This window comes from Leucoraja erinacea, chromosome 11, assembly GCF_028641065.1.
Source record: "Leucoraja erinacea ecotype New England chromosome 11, Leri_hhj_1, whole genome shotgun sequence".
NCBI lineage: Eukaryota > Metazoa > Chordata > Chondrichthyes > Rajiformes > Rajidae > Leucoraja > Leucoraja erinaceus.
The window spans coordinates 16,123,446-16,143,607 of NC_073387.1; the positions used below are offsets into that span (position 1 = coordinate 16,123,446).

The 20,162-nt window shown below is 41.0% G+C and overlaps 1 protein-coding gene across 3 annotated transcripts in view; it reads right to left on the minus strand.

Moving 5' to 3' along the window:
* arap3 (ArfGAP with RhoGAP domain, ankyrin repeat and PH domain 3) overlaps nt 1-20,162 on the minus strand; it is a 170,783-nt gene that overhangs the window by 40,340 nt on the left and 110,281 nt on the right. For all 3 annotated transcript variants that reach the window (XM_055642727.1, XM_055642725.1, XM_055642726.1), the window contains 7 exons: nt 17,678-17,843; nt 11,992-12,123; nt 10,966-11,119; nt 7,219-7,321; nt 5,065-5,263; nt 3,354-3,417; nt 780-943 (listed from right to left, as the gene is read on the minus strand). In XM_055642727.1, coding sequence (XP_055498702.1) covers nt 780-943; nt 3,354-3,417; nt 5,065-5,263; nt 7,219-7,321; nt 10,966-11,119; nt 11,992-12,123; nt 17,678-17,843 — 982 coding nt within the window. The remainder of the gene's footprint in view (nt 1-779; nt 944-3,353; nt 3,418-5,064; nt 5,264-7,218; nt 7,322-10,965; nt 11,120-11,991; nt 12,124-17,677; nt 17,844-20,162) is intronic.

Sequence of the window (20,162 nt, forward strand, 5' to 3'; positions counted from 1 at the left end):
CGCTGGTCGGCATGGAATTAGTGGACTGAAGGGCCTATTTCCTCGCTGTATCTCTAAATCAATCTCCTGAAACATTCCAAGTGCCACTGAGGAAGCGCTGGGTTGACCCAGGAATTAATTTTTGGAAACAAAGAACTGCAGATGCTGTTTTATATCAAAGATAGACACAAAGTGCTGGAGTAAATCAGCAGGTCAGGCATCATCTCTGGACAAAAAGGATGAGTGACGTTTCGGGTCGGTACCCTTCTTCAGTCCTGCCCTGAAACGTCACCCATCCTTTTACTCCAGAGATGATGCCTGACCCACTGCGTTACTCCAGAACGTTGTGTCTATCCAGGAATTAGATTAACAACCTCTAGTTTGATTACCATCTGTGGTGAGATGACTGTAGTCATGACCCTGCAGCATATAAATGGTGCACCATTATGCCCTTTAATAGAGTGGGACAGGCAGCATCTCTGGAGAGAAGGAATGTGTAGCGTTTCTGGTCGAGACCCTTCTTCAGACCTGAAACGTCACCCATTCCTTTTCTCCAGAGATGCCGCCTGCGCCGCTGAGTTACTCCAGCTTTTTTGTATCTATCTTCGGTTTAAACCAGCATCTGCAGTTCCTTCCTATACATTAGATTAGATTAGATTAGATTCATTTATTGTCATTCAGACCTTTCGGTCTGGTTTTGTTTCCCTGCAGTCATACATATAATTAAAAAATGACAAAAACACACAATCAACACAAATTTAACATGCCCCTTGATAGGTTACATTGTGGCAATCACTCACCATATTGTGTAATGAAGGCGATGCAACTGTCCACGATAATGGGGATATCATTTCTGCTGAGCTGCTGGTCACACAGTGCATTCCCCCGACTCCCTGCCGCACTCTGAATATCACTGCACCACACCGAGTAGTCCAGGCGTGTCACACCATGTAGATACAATGTTCTACAGAGACACAGGAGACAGGGTTACATCAAGATACACCACTCAATGTTCATATTTCACCTCTCCATTGCTTGCCATTGGCTCTGTTACTTTGCTGAGGACTTAATGTCATTTTCTGATGTCATTGTTCAAAGAACTTCAAGGAAATTCTCAATTGATGGATGATTGGGTTAATGTATGAGCAGTGTTTGAAGGCTCTGGGCCTGCACTCGCTGCAGTTTGGAAGGATGGGGGGGGGGGGTCTCATTGAAACCTATCAAACAATTAAAGACCTTTTGGATGTGGAGAGGATGTTTCCAATACTGGGAGAGTCCAGGACCCGAGAACGCAGCCTCAAAATAAAAGGACATAGCTTTAGAATGGAGATGAGGACGAATTTTATCAGCCAGAGGGTGATGAATCTGTGTAATTCATTGTCACAAATCACTGTAAAAGTAAAGTTATTGGATATATTTAAAGTGGAGTTTGATAGATTCTTATTTAGTAAGTGCCTCAAAGATTAAAGGAAGAATACAAGAGGATGGGGTTGAGAGGGAACAATAGATCTCCCCAAAAACCTCCCCAAAGTTTTGAGTGAAGTCAGAGACGGAGGGCAGAGGATGAAGGCAGTCCCGTCTGCACAACCTTCAAAGCAGATGCTTGCAAACCTTTGCCGAATTTTCACACAGCCAAACAGATAAACCTTTGAACTTCTACCATTAAACTCCATCATAAGAATCACAGAGAACATGGGATTTAGAGCAGTACTGCACAATAACAAGTCTTTTGGCCAATAATGTCCATGCCAAACATGATGCCAAGATAAACTTGGAGGCCAAGAGATCTTGGAGAAGTCCTGACATGGGGTGCACATCATTCATCAATTCTCACTAACGGAATAACGGAATTTGTACGTTCTCCCAGTGACCATGTGGGTTTTCTCCAGGTACTCCGGTTTCTTCCCACATTGAAAAAATGTACAGGTTTGTCAGTTAATTGGCCTTGGTAAGTTATACTTGGTGGTGACCTGAATCTGGGGCTCGGCCGCGGGCCAGTGGACGACATTGTCGGGAGTTCGCAGGTAACAGGCTGGTGATCTGTTTTTACGGAGCTCCCGCGGCAACAGCTGTGTCCGCTGGACTGGAGGGCGGCAGCTTCGACCACCCCGGGCCACGGAGCTTGAACCGGCCCGTTCATGGAGCTCGGTTGAGCCGTGGGACTGACTCACCATCGCCCGGTGGGGTAACAACATCGGAGGCCTGGATCGCCTCAGCGCAGAGGGAGAAAAAGGAGGGGAAGAGACAGTGACTTTAAGACTTTTACCTCCATCACAGTGAGGAGGTGCCTGTTGAACTCACTGTGGTGGATGTTAATTTGTGTTTATTGTGTGTTTTGTTGTTTATTATTATATGTATGACTGCAGGCAACAAAATTTCATTCAGACCAAAAGGTCTGAATGACAAATAAAGGATCTAATCAAATCTAATCTAATCTAATAAAAGTATCCCTAATGTGTAGGATAGTGGTAGTGATCACTGGTCAGTGCGGACTTGGTGAGCCGAAGGGCCTGTTTCCGTATGGTATCGCTAAGTCAAATGCAGTCAAATCGGATTAGTACAGGTGCATACTTGACAATCGGTATAAAAATTATGGGCTGAAGAGACGATTTATTGTGTGTATGAAGTGATAACAAGGATCCCTGGGTTTCACCAGTCTCAAAGAACAGAGCAATTTTCACCATTTTCACACTTTTCAGCCATTGGCTTAAGCACAATGCATATGCGGCATATCACACCATCTTTTTCTCTGGAGTAACCTGGATCAAATAGTGAACTATATCAATATATCCAGCACTCAATAGAAATCTGAAGGTGACTTTTTTGGGATACACTATCTTTCTGAAAGGTACGGCAATTACCTCTAAACATAGAAAAATAGGTGCAGGAGGAGGCCATTCGGCCCTTCGAGCCAGCACCGCCATTCATTGTGATCATGGCTGATCGTCCCCTATCAATAACCCGTGCCTGCCTTCTCCCCATATCCCTTGACTACACTAGCCCCTAGAGCTCAATTGATAAATATTGCCCCAGACATAAGCAAAAAGAGGTCCAGCATGTGTGGTGAATTTATATCTGTACTACCCTGAATCTAAGGTCATAAGGTCATAAGGAATAGTAGAAATAGACCATTCTGCCCAGCAAGTCTACTCCTCCATTCAATCATGACTGATCTATCTCTCCCTCCTAATCCCATTTTCCTGCTTTCTCTCCATAACCTCTGTCACCTGTAGTAATCAAGAAAGCAATTAATGTCATGACGAGACAGAAATCTGCAAAGTTGCAGCAACAGTTTAGCAAGAAGTCGTTGCAAAAAATGAAAAATTAGAGAACATTTTCAGTTTGAAATCTGCCTCCTGTTTATCTCATCTTACCGTTCTTTGTCAACCAGCCGTAACACTTCCTTCTTCTCGCTGTTTTCATTCAGAATGGTGAAAGCTGTTCGAGGAAAAGGAACAACAGTTAAAGTGGAAAGTGAGATTTCCCCAGAATAGAGCTTCCTCGAACAAACCACAACTGAAATTTATATCTTTCCATCATCCCTTCTTGTCTCAGTCACTGCCCTGACAGTTGAATATTGCTTTTTCTCAACAAAGGAACAGTATCCACCCATCCACATTTCTGATAATGCCCATTTCTCCATCCCCAACCAAATTAAATCCCCACATAACATATTTAGTTTACAGATACAGTGTGGAAACAGCCCCTTTGGCCCACTCAGTACATGCTGAGCATCAATCACGCATTCACTAGTTCTATGTTTTAGAGCCAACAAACCTGTACGCCTTTGGAATGTGAGAAGGAACCGGAATACCCGGAGGAAACCCATGCGGTCACAGGGGGAGCATACATATTCCACACAGACAGCACCCGTAGTCTAGATTGGTAAATGTGATGTATACTGTTTGAAACACAGAAACATAGAAAATAGGTGCAGGAGGAGGCCATTCGGCCCTTCGAGCCAGCACCGCCATTCATTGCGATCATGGCTGATTGTCCCCAATCAATAACCCGTGCCTGCCTTCTCCCCATATCCCTTGACTCCACTAGCCCCCAGAGCTCTATCTAACTCTCTCTTAATCCATCCAGTGCTTTGGCCTCCACTGCCCTCTGTGGCAGGGAATTCCACAAATTCACAACTCTCTGGGTGAAAACGTTTTTTCTTACCTCAGTCTTAAATGGCCTCCCCTTTTTCTAAGACTGTGGCACCTGGTTCTGGACTCGCCCAACATTGGGAACATTTTTCCTGCATCTAGCTTCTCCAGTCCTTTTATAATTTTATATGTTTCTATAAGATTCCCCCTCATCCTTCTAAACTCCAGTGAATACAAGCCTAGCCTTTTCAATCTTTCCTCATATGACAGTCCCGCAGTAATCTTCTTTCCTAAAGAGCAATAGCATCCACAATTAAAAAAAAAAAAAAACTTGATAGTTTAGTTTGGTTTAGTTTCATTTTGAGATAGAGCGTGGAAATAGGGCTTTGGCCCACTTAGTCTGTGCCCACCAATGATCACCCATACACTACTGTATTGTGCCTTCCACCACAGTGATGAATGCTGTGGTGGATGTTTATGTTACATGTTGTGTCCTGTTTATGCATTTTATTATTTTGTTAACCCATCTTTATGCTTTGTATGGAACTGATTTTTAAATTATGTAAAGCACTTTGGGGTCAATGAAAATTGACTATAAATGTGCTATATAAATAAACTTATTATTATTATTATTATTCTATGCTATCCCAGTTTCACATCCTACACACTAGGCGCAATTTACAGAAACCAATTAACCTACAAACCTGCACGTTTTTGGAATGTGGGAAAAAACCGGCGCACCCATAAAATACCCCAACAGTCACAGGGAGAACATACAAACTCTGTATGGAGAGTGCCCATAGTCAGGTTCGAACCCCAGTCTCTGGCACTGTAAGCCAGCAACTCTACTACTGCATCATTCTGCTACCCTACACACTAATAACGAATTTCTGTGCTAATACACAAACAGCTAATCCCCTTTACTTACTGTATATTCATGGCACAGATTTAAGCAGCGGTTCCAATCCATGTACTGGACTTGGTGACTCACTCAGTTCCTGTAGTCTCTTCAGGTTCAGGGTCTCCTCCACTGGTCCTCCCTCATCGCAGCAGAACGTAAGATTGCACTTCTTAAGCATGAACCACCCTTCCCTCCATTGCTCAGGGTTGCGCATGGATTTATAGCGCAGTTTTCCGATCCGTTCAAACTGCCGACTGAGCAGGCAGTGCAGACTGGCGCAAGTGATTCCCTATGTTGGAAAAAAGGACATCAGTTTGTACACCATTCACCTCCCCACCATCAATGGAATTTATCGGAGTCGTTGCCTCAAAAAGGCAGCCAGCATTATCAGAGACCCACATCACCCTGGCCACACACTTATTTCACTCGCCATCGGGAAGAAGGTACAGGAGCCTGAAAACTGTAACATCCAGGTTCAGGAACAGCTTCTTTCCTACAGCCATTGTTAATATTGGCCAAATTAGAGGTATTATAAAATGGAGGATCTTTGCATTTGCAGACCCTGCTCAGCCTCTTCCGGTGAGAAGTTACAAGCTGATAGATATCCAGATTGATATGCAGGATAAGGTCAGGTCCAGATGTCCTTTCCTTTGTTAAAATTCATGAGGACTTTGCAGAAGAGCTCAGAGGTATTGCAAATGCATAGTTAGAATTGGCCAGATAAGGGGAAGTTGTAAATACTGTTCATAACGTTGCAGGGTGTTGTACTGCTGTTTGATGATTAGCTGAAGTATGAAACTTTGTTTGAATTGTTTATACAACCTGGGAAAATGTTGCATTACCTTGGTTAACTGACTTCTTTCCAGAACCTTTTGTAGAAACATTGTAATGGGATACTTTGTAATTGGGGTAGGGAACTGTCAATAACAGTATAATGTAATCGATATCTGTGATTGGTTTGTAGGGGCTGCAACCCCAATCTACTTTTGCGCCACAGGGTCCAATGACCTATAAAGAGTGAACCCCATGAGGATTGGGGTCGATCTTCTGGAGGGGCACTTCGGACTGCGTAACCTTTTGTAGGTGTCTACTTGCATAAGGCTGAAGGGCTGGAATGAGCAGAGACAAGGATCGGACCCGCAGTGGTTAGGTATTGTATAGGGAGTTCATTATTGTTGGAAAGAATAAAGAATAGTGATCCGATGCTTGACTCGGTGTTTTACTGAACTAGACTAAGGGGGGTAAGCTCTTGGAGCATAATTACACTATCAGGCTATTAAAAACTACTACCTCAAATAAGCTCTGAACTACAATAGACTATTATAATTATTATTGTACGACTACTGTTTATTTTTCACGTATGTGTGTGTGCATATGTGTATGTATATATATATATATACACTTGTGAGTGATCTTTTTTTTCTCTCTCATTTATTATATTGTTTACAGTGTACTATGTTTACATATTCTGTTGTGCAGCAGCAAGTAAGAATTGCATTGTTCTGTCTGGGACATATGACAATAAAAACACTTTTGACAATTAAGATGTCAAGCAGGTTCCAATCCTACACACAAGTGGGAATTTACAGAAGCCAATTAAGCTACAAACCTCTATGTCTTCAGGATGTGGGAGGAAACCGAAGCATCTAGAGGAAACCTACATGATCACCGGGGGACGTGCAAACACCACACAGACAGCACCCGAGGTCAGGATCAAACCTGGATCTCTGTGGCAGCGGATTCACCATGGTCACTGTGCTGACTCTTTTGTTGTCATGATTCAATGATGGTAATGCCCAGAAGAATGTTGTGGGAAAATTCACTACCTCTTCTCCTCTCTCCCATCAGGCAAGAGTTAAAAAGGTTTGAAAATGCATACCTCCAGATTCAGGGACAGTTTCTTCACAGCTGTTATCAGGCAACTAAATAGTCCTCTCATCAATTAGAGTGCGGTTTCTCACCACTCATCTACCTCGCTGGAGACATTTCAACGTTTATTTAATCAGACTTTATCATACTTCAACGTCCAACCTTGCACTGAATGTTGTGCCCTTTATCCATGCACTGCAGACAGCTTGATTGCACTCATGTATAGTCTTTTATTTGACTGGACAGCACACAAACAAGACCTTTTCACTTTTCGTTGATACACATGTCAATAATAAACTAAGTTAAACTAAACTTAGAATATGGGAGAAAGATGACATGATTGCTTTTGTGTGAACATTTGGAAGCTAGAGGTACCTTTGCTATGGAGCTTGTCCATGTTTGTAGAGTTTCAGGGTTGTCAGTGCCAAACTGGAAGAACTTTTCTGAAGACAAAAAGATTTCAAATGTGTACCGAAACCTAAAGAAGACAGGAAAATAAAACAGACTGAAGCAAGATCCAAATGCAAGGTTAAGCTTTTTGTACTCATATTTTTAAGTTAAAGAAGGTTTAATTACTTTATGACTTTTCAGGTCAGGTCGGGGGGAGTTCCCCCCCACCACGGGTACCATGTAATCCCATGCTACCTGCTCCATGGTCGGATAGTCGTCGACTAAACCGTGTCCCCCAGCTGGTTTGCCAGGTGAGGAGGGGGCTGTGGACCCTCAGCAGGACTAAAAACAAGACCTGTCAAAGGGCAGACGAGCTTTGAGCAAGCCAAAAGCCATCCACACTTCAGTAGAAGTTGTGATCCTGTCGTACATAGCATTGTAAGGATTGATGATAAAGTACACACACCAAAATCCTATACTTCCAGCGGTGGAAGTCCACAGGAAATGGAGGACAGAGATGTGGGGTGCATCCGTCACCTTCCCATTGGTAACCAGCACCACTGCGTCATTATGTTTTCAATAATGATGATGATGATGACTTAAAACAGTACATTCTAGAATGAGAACAGCACCAAGCTTGGAAAATTTACTATGATAATATATTGGTGCATATTTGCCCCCCCACCCGCCCCCACCTGCCTTAAGGTGGGTAAGTTGGCTTATCAGGCAACTAAACCATCTTCTCACCAACAACAGTGGTCATGACCTTCCATCTACCCCATTAGAGACCTTCCAACTATTCTTGATCAAACTTGACTTTATCTTACACTAAACGTCATAACCTGTACCTGTACCTGTACACTGTGAACAGCTTAATTGTAATCATGTATAGTCCTTTTGATGACTGGATAACACACAACACAAAAGCTTTTCACTTTACCTCAGTACACATGACAATAATAAACTAATACTAATAAGTCTGAAGAAGAGTCCCAACCTGAAACTTCGCCTATCCATGTCTTCCAGAAATGCTGCCTGAATCGTTGTTAATCCAGCATTTTGTGTCTTTTTTTTTTATTGTAAACCAGCACCTGCAGTTCCTTGTGTCAATCCATGTCAGTACTTTTTTAATTGTTTGAGATCCCCTCTTTTTTGAAGATATTGCATTTGGGATCACTTAGCGTACAAAAAAAATTTCTGTGCAAGCGAACAATTATATTCCACAGCTGTCAGTTTAGTAATCTGGCCAGCAAAAAAACAATTAGCTGGTCTGAAGTTTCTAAACACCCCTGGGATAAAACGGTGAACACCAGAAATGCTGCAAACAGGTTTGAGACATAATAAATTGTTGGATGGGATTTTAAAGCTTTCACCAAATAAGCTCATTCTCTTTCCCCTAGCTTTCCAGATGAAAAGAAATAATAATATTTATCTTATGTCTTATTGTGAGATACTTCTTTGAAAGGTGCGGGGCTGAGACGGTGCTCTGGTAGCTGAGGCGGCGTTCTGGCGGCGGCGACCTGGATCCAGGGCTCGGCCGCGGGCCAGTGGACGACATCGTCGGGAGCTCGCAGGTCACAGGCTGGTGCCTGTTTTCCGGAGCTCCCGCGGCAACAGCTGCGTCCGCTGGACTGGAGGGCGGCAGCTTCGACCACCCCGGGCTGGTGAGCAGCGGGACTGCCTTACCATCGTCTGGTGGGGTAACAACATATCGCCTCAGTGCAGAGGGAGAATGAGGAGGGAAGAGACAGTAACCCTAAGATTTTTGCCTCCATCACAATGAGGAGGTGCCTGGTGAACTCACTGTGGTGGATGTTAATTTGTGTTTATTGTGTGTTTTGTTGTTTATTATTATATGTATGGCTGCAGGCAACAACATTTCTTTCAGACCAAAAGGTCTGAATGACAAATAAAGGATCTGAGTCTAAGTTTATCCTTATCTGTAAACTGTGAACGGCTTGATTGTAATGATATAGTCTTTTCTTTGACTGGAAATCTTGCAACTAAAAATGCTTTTCACTGTACTTTGGTACATGTGACAATAATAAACTAAACATCATGCCGTCTGAAAGTATTTTTTCTACCGCCTCTAGATGTCTGATGATCATAGACATTTAGAAATAGTTGAAATGCATTTAAATTCTACTAAAACATTAAAAAAAATCTCAAAGAAAAAAACCCCGAAACATTTAGTTTGAAACAGAATTAACTTAATAATTGCACAATATTATTGGAAAAATAATTAGCAACATTTACAGAAATGAATGGTCTGCATAAAAGATATCAACTACAATCATGGGTGGCTTAAAGCTGATGAGCCAAACACCAAGTACACCTGGTCCCTGAGCTCAGTTCGATCAGGAACCACCATAAGAATCATTGAGGAGCTGGTGTCTGGCCTCCAGCACATTCCATACCTCCACTCTGCAGAAAGATGGGATCACAGTGATACATGTGGAACCATAGGAATGATCCTGCAATAGACAGAGGAGTTCAAAGGGAGCTATCTGTATATCATCAAGTTTCTAAGACATAAACCACACCCTCCATTGCTTCCTCCCAATGGTTAGCAAACAACAGAGTAATCAATGTATAGGAAGGAACTGCAGATGCTGCTTTACACTGAAGATAGACACCAAATGCTGGAGTAACTCAGCAGTCAGACATCATTGCTAGAGAAAAGGAGTGGGTGATGTTTGGGGTCGGAACCCTTCTTCAGACTTTGTGTCTTTGAGTCTGAAGAACAGCAAAATAATCAAAATAAAAACCAATATAAATATCAATTAAAAAAGTAAGAAATAGAAGAAATAGCTTTAATGGAAACCAACAAATGTACTGGAAATTAATGAAAATCAATAACTTAATGTCAAATAAAATTAAATAAGTAGTTTACTTACGCTCACAATCCATTTATTCACATTTAATGGTTATCTTCAACTGAATATACATCACAAATACAGGCATTTGTGAAAACCAGTCATTTTATATGGGTCTAGCTACACAAATGGAGGGATACGGATTGTGTGCAGGCAGATAAGAGTTGGTCTTGGCATCATGCTCGGCATAGACATTGTGGGCCAAAGGACCTTTTCTTGCACTGTACCATGTTCTGTTCTATGTTCTCATCCAGCTCCTGTACTCTAGCTAGCTGTACTCCTGTGCTGAACTCAATAGTGAGTGCAGTAGTGAAGGTCAGTCACATGAACTGTCATCTGACCCCAGCTTTGGTCCTGATTTCTGCCTTCCAACTCAGCTGAATTCAGAGAAGTTGAAGAGCATCTAGAAAATAACTGGCAACTTTCTTTGGAAACACCAGCTGAGGTTAAGTATGAACTAACCCTTTCATTGATAAACTGACATGTATGACTCATTTAATCCTACAGAGCCCAAATTCAGATTCAGAGACAGCTTCTTCCCAGCTGTTATCAGGCACCTGAACCATGCTACTAACAACTAGAGGCAGTCCTGCTTTTATTACCTACCTCATTGGAGACCATCGGATTATCCCTGATTGGGTTTTTCTGGCATTATCTTGCACTAAACGTATTCATGTTATTCCCTTTATCATGTATCTATCTGTACACTGACCATGGCTCGATTGTAATCAAAATATTGTCTTTCTGTTGACTGGTAAGCATGCAACAAAAGCTTTTCACTGTATCTCGGTACTCGTGACAATAAACTAAACTCAAACTCAAACACTGCAAAGGTTATTGACCAATTTCCCTGTACCTGTCTGTTGGGATGGAGTTTACCATTGACTGCGGCCTATTCACTCCGATGCAGACTATATCATTCATTTCAATCTTGCCAATCGGTTCAGCACTCTTGTCTGATTCGTAAAAAAGAAGAGATTTCTCCATGGTGCACCACTGCTTCTGAAATTCTGAAGAAAACATTTTTTTTTCAATGTACATGGTCATTTCTAAATTAAACAGTTCAATAAAGTGGCTTTATAATAAAATAATTAGCGCTTGTTCAAAACAAGTGGAAAACAGTATTGTATGGGAGGGTTAGTCTTCTCAACAATGTGTTTCAAAGATACGTTTTATTTGTACCTTATTCTTAGCTGTCAAATACCAAATGCATTTAAACATTCTCAGTCAATTTGCAGTGAGCCCCGGCTTACAGTGAGCATACTAATTTTTTATTGGTATGGTCAATTTTATCAGGATGTGACACATAATAAATAATGAATAAATAAAAAATAAATTCCAAGCCTGCGATGGGGGAATATATTGAGCTTAAGTTAAGAAAGCATGATGTGTTGGGGAAATATGACATCCACTTCAGGTTTTCATGGAAATCCAACTAATTCTTATTCCGTGGGAACCATACTGTCTCAACCCAGTTTGGCCTGCATGTTACTCCTGTACGGCATTACAGATGCTCCCTGATTTACGAGGCTTTGACTTACAATATTCCGACTTTATGACGGTGCAAACACTCGGCAACGGCAGCAAGCCGCCGCTCACTTCCAGTCATGTGATCAAATTGTATTAAATGCATTTTCGATTTGCGATATTTTCGATTTACGATGGGTTTATCGGAATGTAACCCCATCGTAGGTCGAGGAGCAGTTGTACTATTTGTTCAGGGTGATTAAGAATTGGCAATAACTATGCCCATACCAGTCATACAAATACTTCTGGGAAAAAAGTGAAATCTGCTTTGATCTATATTTATCACAAGAAGCACTGCCAGCTAGCCATAACTATGTTTGTTTTCAGTCAACATTGGTCATTATTGATCACATACCATCTTTGCATTTCTTGTTGGAAGGCAGCTTTGTTAACGCTGATGTCTTGTACAGGTAGCCACAGTGCATGACAGGTTGTGTGATCTCACTGTAAATACCAGTCAAATCCAAGGGGAAGGAACTTGGACCATCTGAAGGGAATAAACACAATCACTTGAGTGTATGTTAACCAACAGCAGTCATCACATCTCTAATATCCTCAGATGTGTAAAGGCAGGAGGCCAACAACTACAACTTCCACTTTCATATGGCTGTTATAATTGAAAACAATTCCAAGAAGTTCCACAATAATTTGCTTTCATGGGCAGTAATGTGGAAGGCATAAGAGCATAAAAAATAGAAGAACAAGTGAACTATTTGACCATTTGGACTTCCTATACCATTCAAAATGATCACGACTGATCATCTACCAAAATGCTATTTTCTTTCCTAACCCCATATCCATTAACATTAGACATTGCCCACTCTGAATCATTCCTTCTTCCCTGCTCCCTTCAGGTAGAAAATACAAAAGCTTGAACGCACGCACGACCAAACTCAGGAACACTTTCTTCCCTCTGTTGTCAGGCTTCTGAATGGTTCTTCCATTAGCAAGGTTACAGTCTGATTCACCTCAGACATTGGTCTTTGTTAGTTGCGTTACAAACCTAAGAACTATATTCTGCACTCTGTATCTCTCCCTTCACTCCACCTATTGTACATGAGTTGGGCATGATTATTCTTATGTATTGTATTATCTGGTTTGATTGGGGACCATGCAAAACAAAGCTCTTCATTGTACCTTAATGCACATGATAACAATAAGCCTAAACCTAAAACACCCTTAATATTGAACAACATATAATCTTTATTTTATACATGCCTTTACAAGAGTAAAATTCCACAACCTTCTCATTTCCACTTGAAGTTTCTTCACAGCTCTCTGAATACCAACGCCTTATTTTAAGAGGGGTTATTTCAAACCAGCCCTTTCTTATCTCTTAGTCCTTCCCCCACCCAACATGCACACTTTTCTTTCCACTCACACTGTCCCCATCAGCCAGTGCCTTCCTCCATCTGCTAATTTCCCTTCCCTCCCTGCTCCCCTATTTTCTGCCCCTACCCCTCCCTCTTCCATTACCTTTCATACACCATTCCTCCCTCTAATTCTATATTTCATTCTCCATCTTCCTTCCTAATCAGATTCCACATTGGCATTTTTTTCTATCTACTTCACCATAAGCCTTGGTTACTACCACCCATTTGCCAATTGTCCCTCCATACTTATGTGCACCTATAACCTCCCAGTTCTTGTCTTATCCTTTTGCTCACCTCTCTTTATCAGCTTTCTCCCCCTGTACTCCATCAGTCAGAACAAGGGTTCTGACCCAAAACGTTGCCTGTACATTTTCCACCACAGGGGATGCCTGACTCATTGAGTTCCTCCAGCGTTTTGTTTATTTGGTCAAAGCCCCAGCATCTGTAATCTCTTATGTCTCCTTATTGGTCCAGATAGCTTTATATCTCCATAAAGGACACCCATTTTAGGTTTCAATCTAGAGTCACTGAGTCCATGTATTGTCTACTATTTATGTAATTTATTTTATATTGAAACATTTCTTTGAAACTAAGCCACAATGAATCACACAGAAAAGGGGGACTTTTTCCAAAACAAATCAGTTCCCATCAGACTAGTGAAAGTTACTGGACAATCATCACAAGATTAGTAATAGTTGTGTGACACATTAGTAAATTACTCAACAAAGTCTTAGAACTTTGTTCAATAAGATGCTCCTTACCACTTATTTATTTCAGTTATGTGATGGAGAGATTGTAATCAGTCATGCATAAAATGTTACTCTTAAATTGCTAGATTATTAAAGATAAGAAGGAAACACTAGAGACTTTTGCACTGTCTTTATTCCTTGGAATGCAAGATGAAGAATGATCTTATAGATGTGTATAAGATCATGAGAGGAACAGATAGGTTAAATGCACAGTCTTTTACCAAGGGTAGTGGAATAAAGAAATCAGAGGACATCGATTTAAGGTGAGGGGGGGGGGAAGATTTAATAGGAACCTGAGGGGCAACACTTCTACACATAGAGTGGTGGGTATATCGAACGAGCTGCCAGAGGAGGTACCTGAAGCAGATACAATCACAATATTTAAAAACATTTGGACAAGTGCATGGATACAATAGGATTAGAAGGATATAGGCCAAATGCAGGCTGGTGGGACAAGTGTGGATAGGCTATGTTTGTCCGTGTGGACAAGTCAAGCCAAAAGGCCTGTTTCCACGCTATATGACCTTATGACAGTGGAATCTGGAGCAAAAAAAAAGAAACTGCTCTAGGAACTCAATGAATCAGGCAGCTTCTCAGGATGTAAATAGACAGTTGATGTTTCAGGTCGAGATCCTTCATCTGGACTCATCATCATTAATCTAGATGAAGAGTCTCGACCTGAAACGTTGATTTCATCTTGAAACGTTTCTCTCCACAGATGCTGAGGTCCACCAGCATTAAAGAGAATATCAATGCACTGAAGGAAAAAACAGAATGTGCTTTCACAGCGATCAACTGTGTACTCAGTGGCCTCCTTCAATCCTGTAATGAGTCGAGTCAAACACATATAAGGATACAACACATATTTATTAAATGTACTTACAGAATCAGTCTGCAGGACATAACAGATCCTAGCAGCTACTCATACTGAATGGCGTAGGCAAACGTTTGCTAATATAAAACGCATATTGGGCGGAGCACTACAATTGGCTAGTAGGAAATAACCAATCTACAAATCGTAAATGTGCACACTGCATTTTTCAAGTAGTCTGCCTCTTAGATCCTTTGAAGTTGGTAAGTGTGTCTGAATCGAAGGAAACATTATGAAATTTCCAAGTTGGAAACGGCCTGCAGTTCTGTCTAGCCTGTCCTGTAGTGCTATGATGCCTTGTATATTCCAGAATAGACATGGCATATCCTAACAGCAGAACTTGTAAGGTTTTGGGACAAGGGAAAATAAATTAAAATGCACCAGTCAATTACGAGGAGAGAAATAGCAATTTCCTCCCCAATTATCCTTAAGGGCCTGTCCCACTTTGCCGACTTTTTAGGCGAGTGCAGGAGACTCTGCACTCGCCTCATGATTGCCACAAGGTTGCCACATGTTCACTGGTGGTCTCTGGTGAGTCTGGGAACTAGGTGCGGCCTCAGTATGGTCGCCGCAAATTTTTCAATATGGTGAAAAATTTTCTGTGACCAAATATTGGTCGCCATGGAGAAAATTGATACTTTTGTAGTCGTAGGTGCAGTGGTAGTGGGGTCGCCATGTAGTTGTAAGTAGTTGAGGTAGCCGTGGGTAGTTTTAGTTAATCTCCTTTGATGACCGGGCATTTTCATTGGTTCAATGGGGAAAAAAAACATAAGCACGAGTTTTCAGAACCAAGGAAAACCGACCGGTAATGTTAAATGCCCGCCAAACTTCACAGCTGTGTATCTCTGGCTTATTAAAAAGTTGTCTGGCTTCTTAAAAGTGTTTTCACTCCTACTCCCCCCTTCCCCCCCCTTCCCCCACCCCCCCCCCACCCCCCGCTCTTTTAAACGACATAGCCGTGTCTCACGGTACGAGTTCATACCAAGAGCTCTCACAAGTTTAAAAAAATCAAACTCATGGTAAGCACGGAGAATGAACATGGCGGGTACGTCGGAGCTCGGGGACGTCTCTTAGTGCTAACGGCAGGTACTCGGTAATACTCGCTAACGGCAGGTAAACACGGGAGGACTGGTGAAGATTTTTCAACATGATGAAAAATGTCCACGAGAGCCCTGAGTACCGACGAGAGGCCATTACTATAAATCTCCGAGTTCGAATCAGGGCAAACTCGGGAGAACTCTTGGAATTAACTCTTACCGTGGGACAGTGGTTTTACCGTACACTGTGCTAGCCGTCTTAACCTTCCTGTTCATCGCGGTGTGTGTCTGTATCACGTTGGCTTTGCACCATGTGAATTTCAGACAGTGCTCCCCCGCTTTCCCTGGCCCCCGCCTTTGCGATGTGTGTGTGTGTGTGTGTGTGTGTGTTCCACTCTTAACACTCGCCGTTCCACTTCCTGGTTTTTCAGCGAGTGCCACGAGCTTGACACTCACCAGCAGTCCGCTGAAAAATTGCCTAAGTGGGACAGGCCCTTTAGGTGATTAAATCCAGCCCCAAGTGGATACAACATCTGCTTCATAACATCAGCTGTATTTTGAGACATTCTCTTTTTATGGTAAATTTGTTGTGTAATCCTACATTAGCAGAACCTGATATTCCACCTGGGTATAATTTTACAGACCTACCCTCCACACACCACTCTCCAACCCCGCACACCATACAGGACATTCAAAGAGCCAAGGCCATTGTGGAGTTAATGGCCATTTGCATTCTTTCTACAGATGGTTACAGGTGAACAGAGATTAGGGATGGAGGGAATGGGAGTCAAACATGCCAGGAATATTGAGGGGAAATGTGTTTGGGGAATTGGTTAGATGAATGTATGCTCTAAGATAGCAACTCAACCGCTGGGTCACTGTGCTGCCCTAAATGTAGGTGCACCTTGAAACTGATAAAAAATTATTTCTATTGACCATCAGATTTAGGCTTATTATTGTTACTTATACGCAGGTACAGTGTAAAGCTTCAATTTCAATGCTATGCAATCAAATTAAATAATACTGTACATAAATACACTCAAGCCAAACTCAACTAAAATAGGTATAGCAAAAGATAGGGAAAGATAGAGTGCAGAATACAGTTCTCAACATTAGTTCCAGAGACTTGTCCAACAATACTCTCTTAAATAATGTAACACACAGCCTTTAATACTTTTTAGCTTGCAGCAATAAAAGTAAACATATAGCTATTAAAAACTTTATTATTTTAAAAGCCTGCTTAAAAAATTTATTTTATTAATGCACGTTTGAAATTCTCTAATTTATCCCACTTTTTCCCATGAATAGAATTGCATTTATAGATATAGATATAGATATGCCATTTATTATCACTATACATGTACAATGAGATTAAAAGCAGCTCGTACTCAGTGCATACATATAATTTAGTACAAAAACACAAGAAACAGAAAACAAAACAAAAGGGGGGGGGGGGAATAGGTGCACAATTCTGCGGTGCTAATAATGCTATTGTCTACAAAGGAAGGTTTCTTAGGAATGCAGCTATTGTGATAATAGTATGATTACCTGTACATCAAAACACTCCAGTCTGATGGCTTGCAGACACAAATCTTTCCAAACACATTGGCACTGACTCTGTCATCCCTATATTGTTTTATCTCCATTTCTAAGCTGTCACCAATCACCACAATGTAAAGATTCAAAAACACTGCCCATGGTTGTCTCTTTAGGACATCCAAAAATGTCTTTGTCAGTAACTATCCGGTCCTATCTTGACTTTTGTGAGAAATGCCAAATCAGATATTATATTATAAGGAGTGACAAGCCAATTTTTTAAATCTGGTACATTCCTCTAAATTAATTTAGCTTTTGCAATTCTTAAAATTTCTAATATTAATTGATATATTGCTTTAAATTAATCAATACGTTTTATTAATGTAGACACAATATTTATATATATATATAGATATATAGATATATAGATATATATATAAATATATATTCATTAAACAGTTTATTGAATAAATACCTGGACTTCTTGGTGATAATCGCTCCAGTCTGGATAAATGTGTGGGGCTTTGAATTGCCTTTGTGTCACAGGTATCTGGGTCAATGTGACTCTTTTTATCTGTTTCAGAGAAGACTTGGGGTACTGTCTGCAGGAGATTAGGGCTGCTCACTGCTGTGCAAAGTGCCTGCAAGGTACAGAAACCAAGATTTATTTCCCTCCAAAGCATAAACAGGCAGCCAGTTGGAGACTAAGCTGAACCAGTCCGAATTCTCATTTAACATCAATACATGCAGCAGGTTGTTACTTGATCTGGAATCAGCTTTCTTGGCTGTCATCGTAAGATTATCATAAGATCATATGACATAGGAGCAGAATCTGACCATTTGGCCTATTGAGTCAACTCCGCCATTCAATCATGGCTGAACTATATTTCACTCTCAACCACATTGGCCAGCCTTCTCCCCGTAATCTTTGATGCCTTTACTAATCAAGAACCTTTCAATCTCTGCTTTAAAAATAGCCAATGACTTTGCATGCACAGCCGTCAGTGGCAATGATTTGCACAGATTCACCACCCTCTTGCGAAAGAAATTCCTCTTCATCTTCATTCTCCTATCACTTTCCTTTGCTCAGGATTTGGTGGCCATAATCACTTTATGGCCACTTAATGGTTTTAATAATAACATATTAATGGCTTTAGGCAGTCGGTCATTCCATTAATAAACCATCAAGAGCATACTATTAGAAATGTGTAGCAATAAGAAAGCTCAGGAAGATGAGCAATAGCCATCTCGTGCCAGAGAAATTACAGCACCATGGTAAAATTACTTAATTATTAAACCAGAGGTCTGGATATACAAATTCAAATTCCAATTCAGAAGACAACTTTGAAATAATCCCTTTATAAATGTAACACTTGTTGATACTAGCAAATTATTCAATGTACATTGAATAAATTGCATGTAACAACAAATGTAAAATTGACCTTTTCACACACTTATGCTTTGGCCTATTATTAACTCTTAACCCAGTTCAAACCTTAGATTAGCAATTCCCTCAACCTGCTGATGCTGAGAGAAAAGTACGGCCAGACCTCATTAGTACAAATAACAGTCATACGAGACACACAATGTTTGAGAGAGAAATTAAAAAACAATGGAAAGGCTGAAAACCCCTGTATTTCTGCAAACAATTGATTTCAGCTCAAATAATATTGTAAGTTTGAAAAAGTAGTTTATCGTTAGTACAAGGGAGAAGAAGCAAAGGCAGCAGGGTAGTCGTGATAAAAATCAGTTGTAATGTAATTGATTGACTGAACAGTCCTGAGTGGATGAAAGGCTTCATGTGATTCCGAAATACAAGAACAGATGAAAAGAGCAGCAGGGCCTGATCCAAACCTGAGAACTACAACGAGAATCTCCTAATATCACCAGTGCTTGTACCGCATTCAGGTCAGTAAATGTAGCTCATGATGAAGTTTGCATTCCCCAGTGAGTTATATTGAGCCTGTTGTTCGCTGGTCCCAAAGTTCTTTACAGTCAATGACATGTTTCTGACTCGTGGCTATTGTTGCATTTGTGGGCAACGTGACAGCCGATTGACCCAGAGATGTCCTCTGAACTAGTTTCCGTTGGCGTTGGTGAAGAGATGAATATTGGTTGGACATCAGACAAGCTGCCTTGCACTTTTATTTCCTTTCTTATTGATTGTTACAGATGTGAGGCCATTAAATTTGCATGGGACCTTAAATGGCACTCAATATTACACTGAAAGTTATTGAATAATAGTTTATTTAGATTAATATTATTTTTGTCACTTGCACCGAGGTACAGTGAAAACGTTTTGTGTGTGGGCTACCAAGTAAAAAAAGACTGCACGAATAAAATCAAACTGTCGACAGTACAAAGATAAAGGATAAAGGGTACAACGTTTAGTGCAAAGAACATTGAAGAATATATTTACCAAGAGAAACAAATATACAGTGGCTTGCAAAAGTATTCATACCCCTTGAACATTTCCACATTTTGTCACGTTACAACCACAAACGTAAATGTATTTTATTGGGATTTTATGTGATAGACCAACACAAAGTGGTGCATAATTGTGAAGTGGAAGGAAAATGATACATGGTTTTCAAATTTTTTTACAAATAAAAAACTGAAAAGTGTGGCGTCCAAAAGTATTCAGCCCCGCTGAGTCAATACTTTGTAGAACCACCTTTTTCTGCAATTACAGTTGCAAGTCTTTTGGGGTATGTCTCTACCAGCTTTACACATCTAGAGACTGATATTTTTGCCCATTCTTCTTTGCAAAATAGCTCAAGCTCAGTCAGATTGGATGGAGAGCGTCTGTGAACAGCAATTTTCAAGTCTTGCCAGAGATTCTCCATTGGATTTAGGTCTGGACTTTGACTGGGTCATTCTAACACATGAATATGCTTTGATCTTAACCATTCCATTGTAGCTCTGGCTATGTGTTTAGGGTTGTTGTCCTGCTGGAAGGT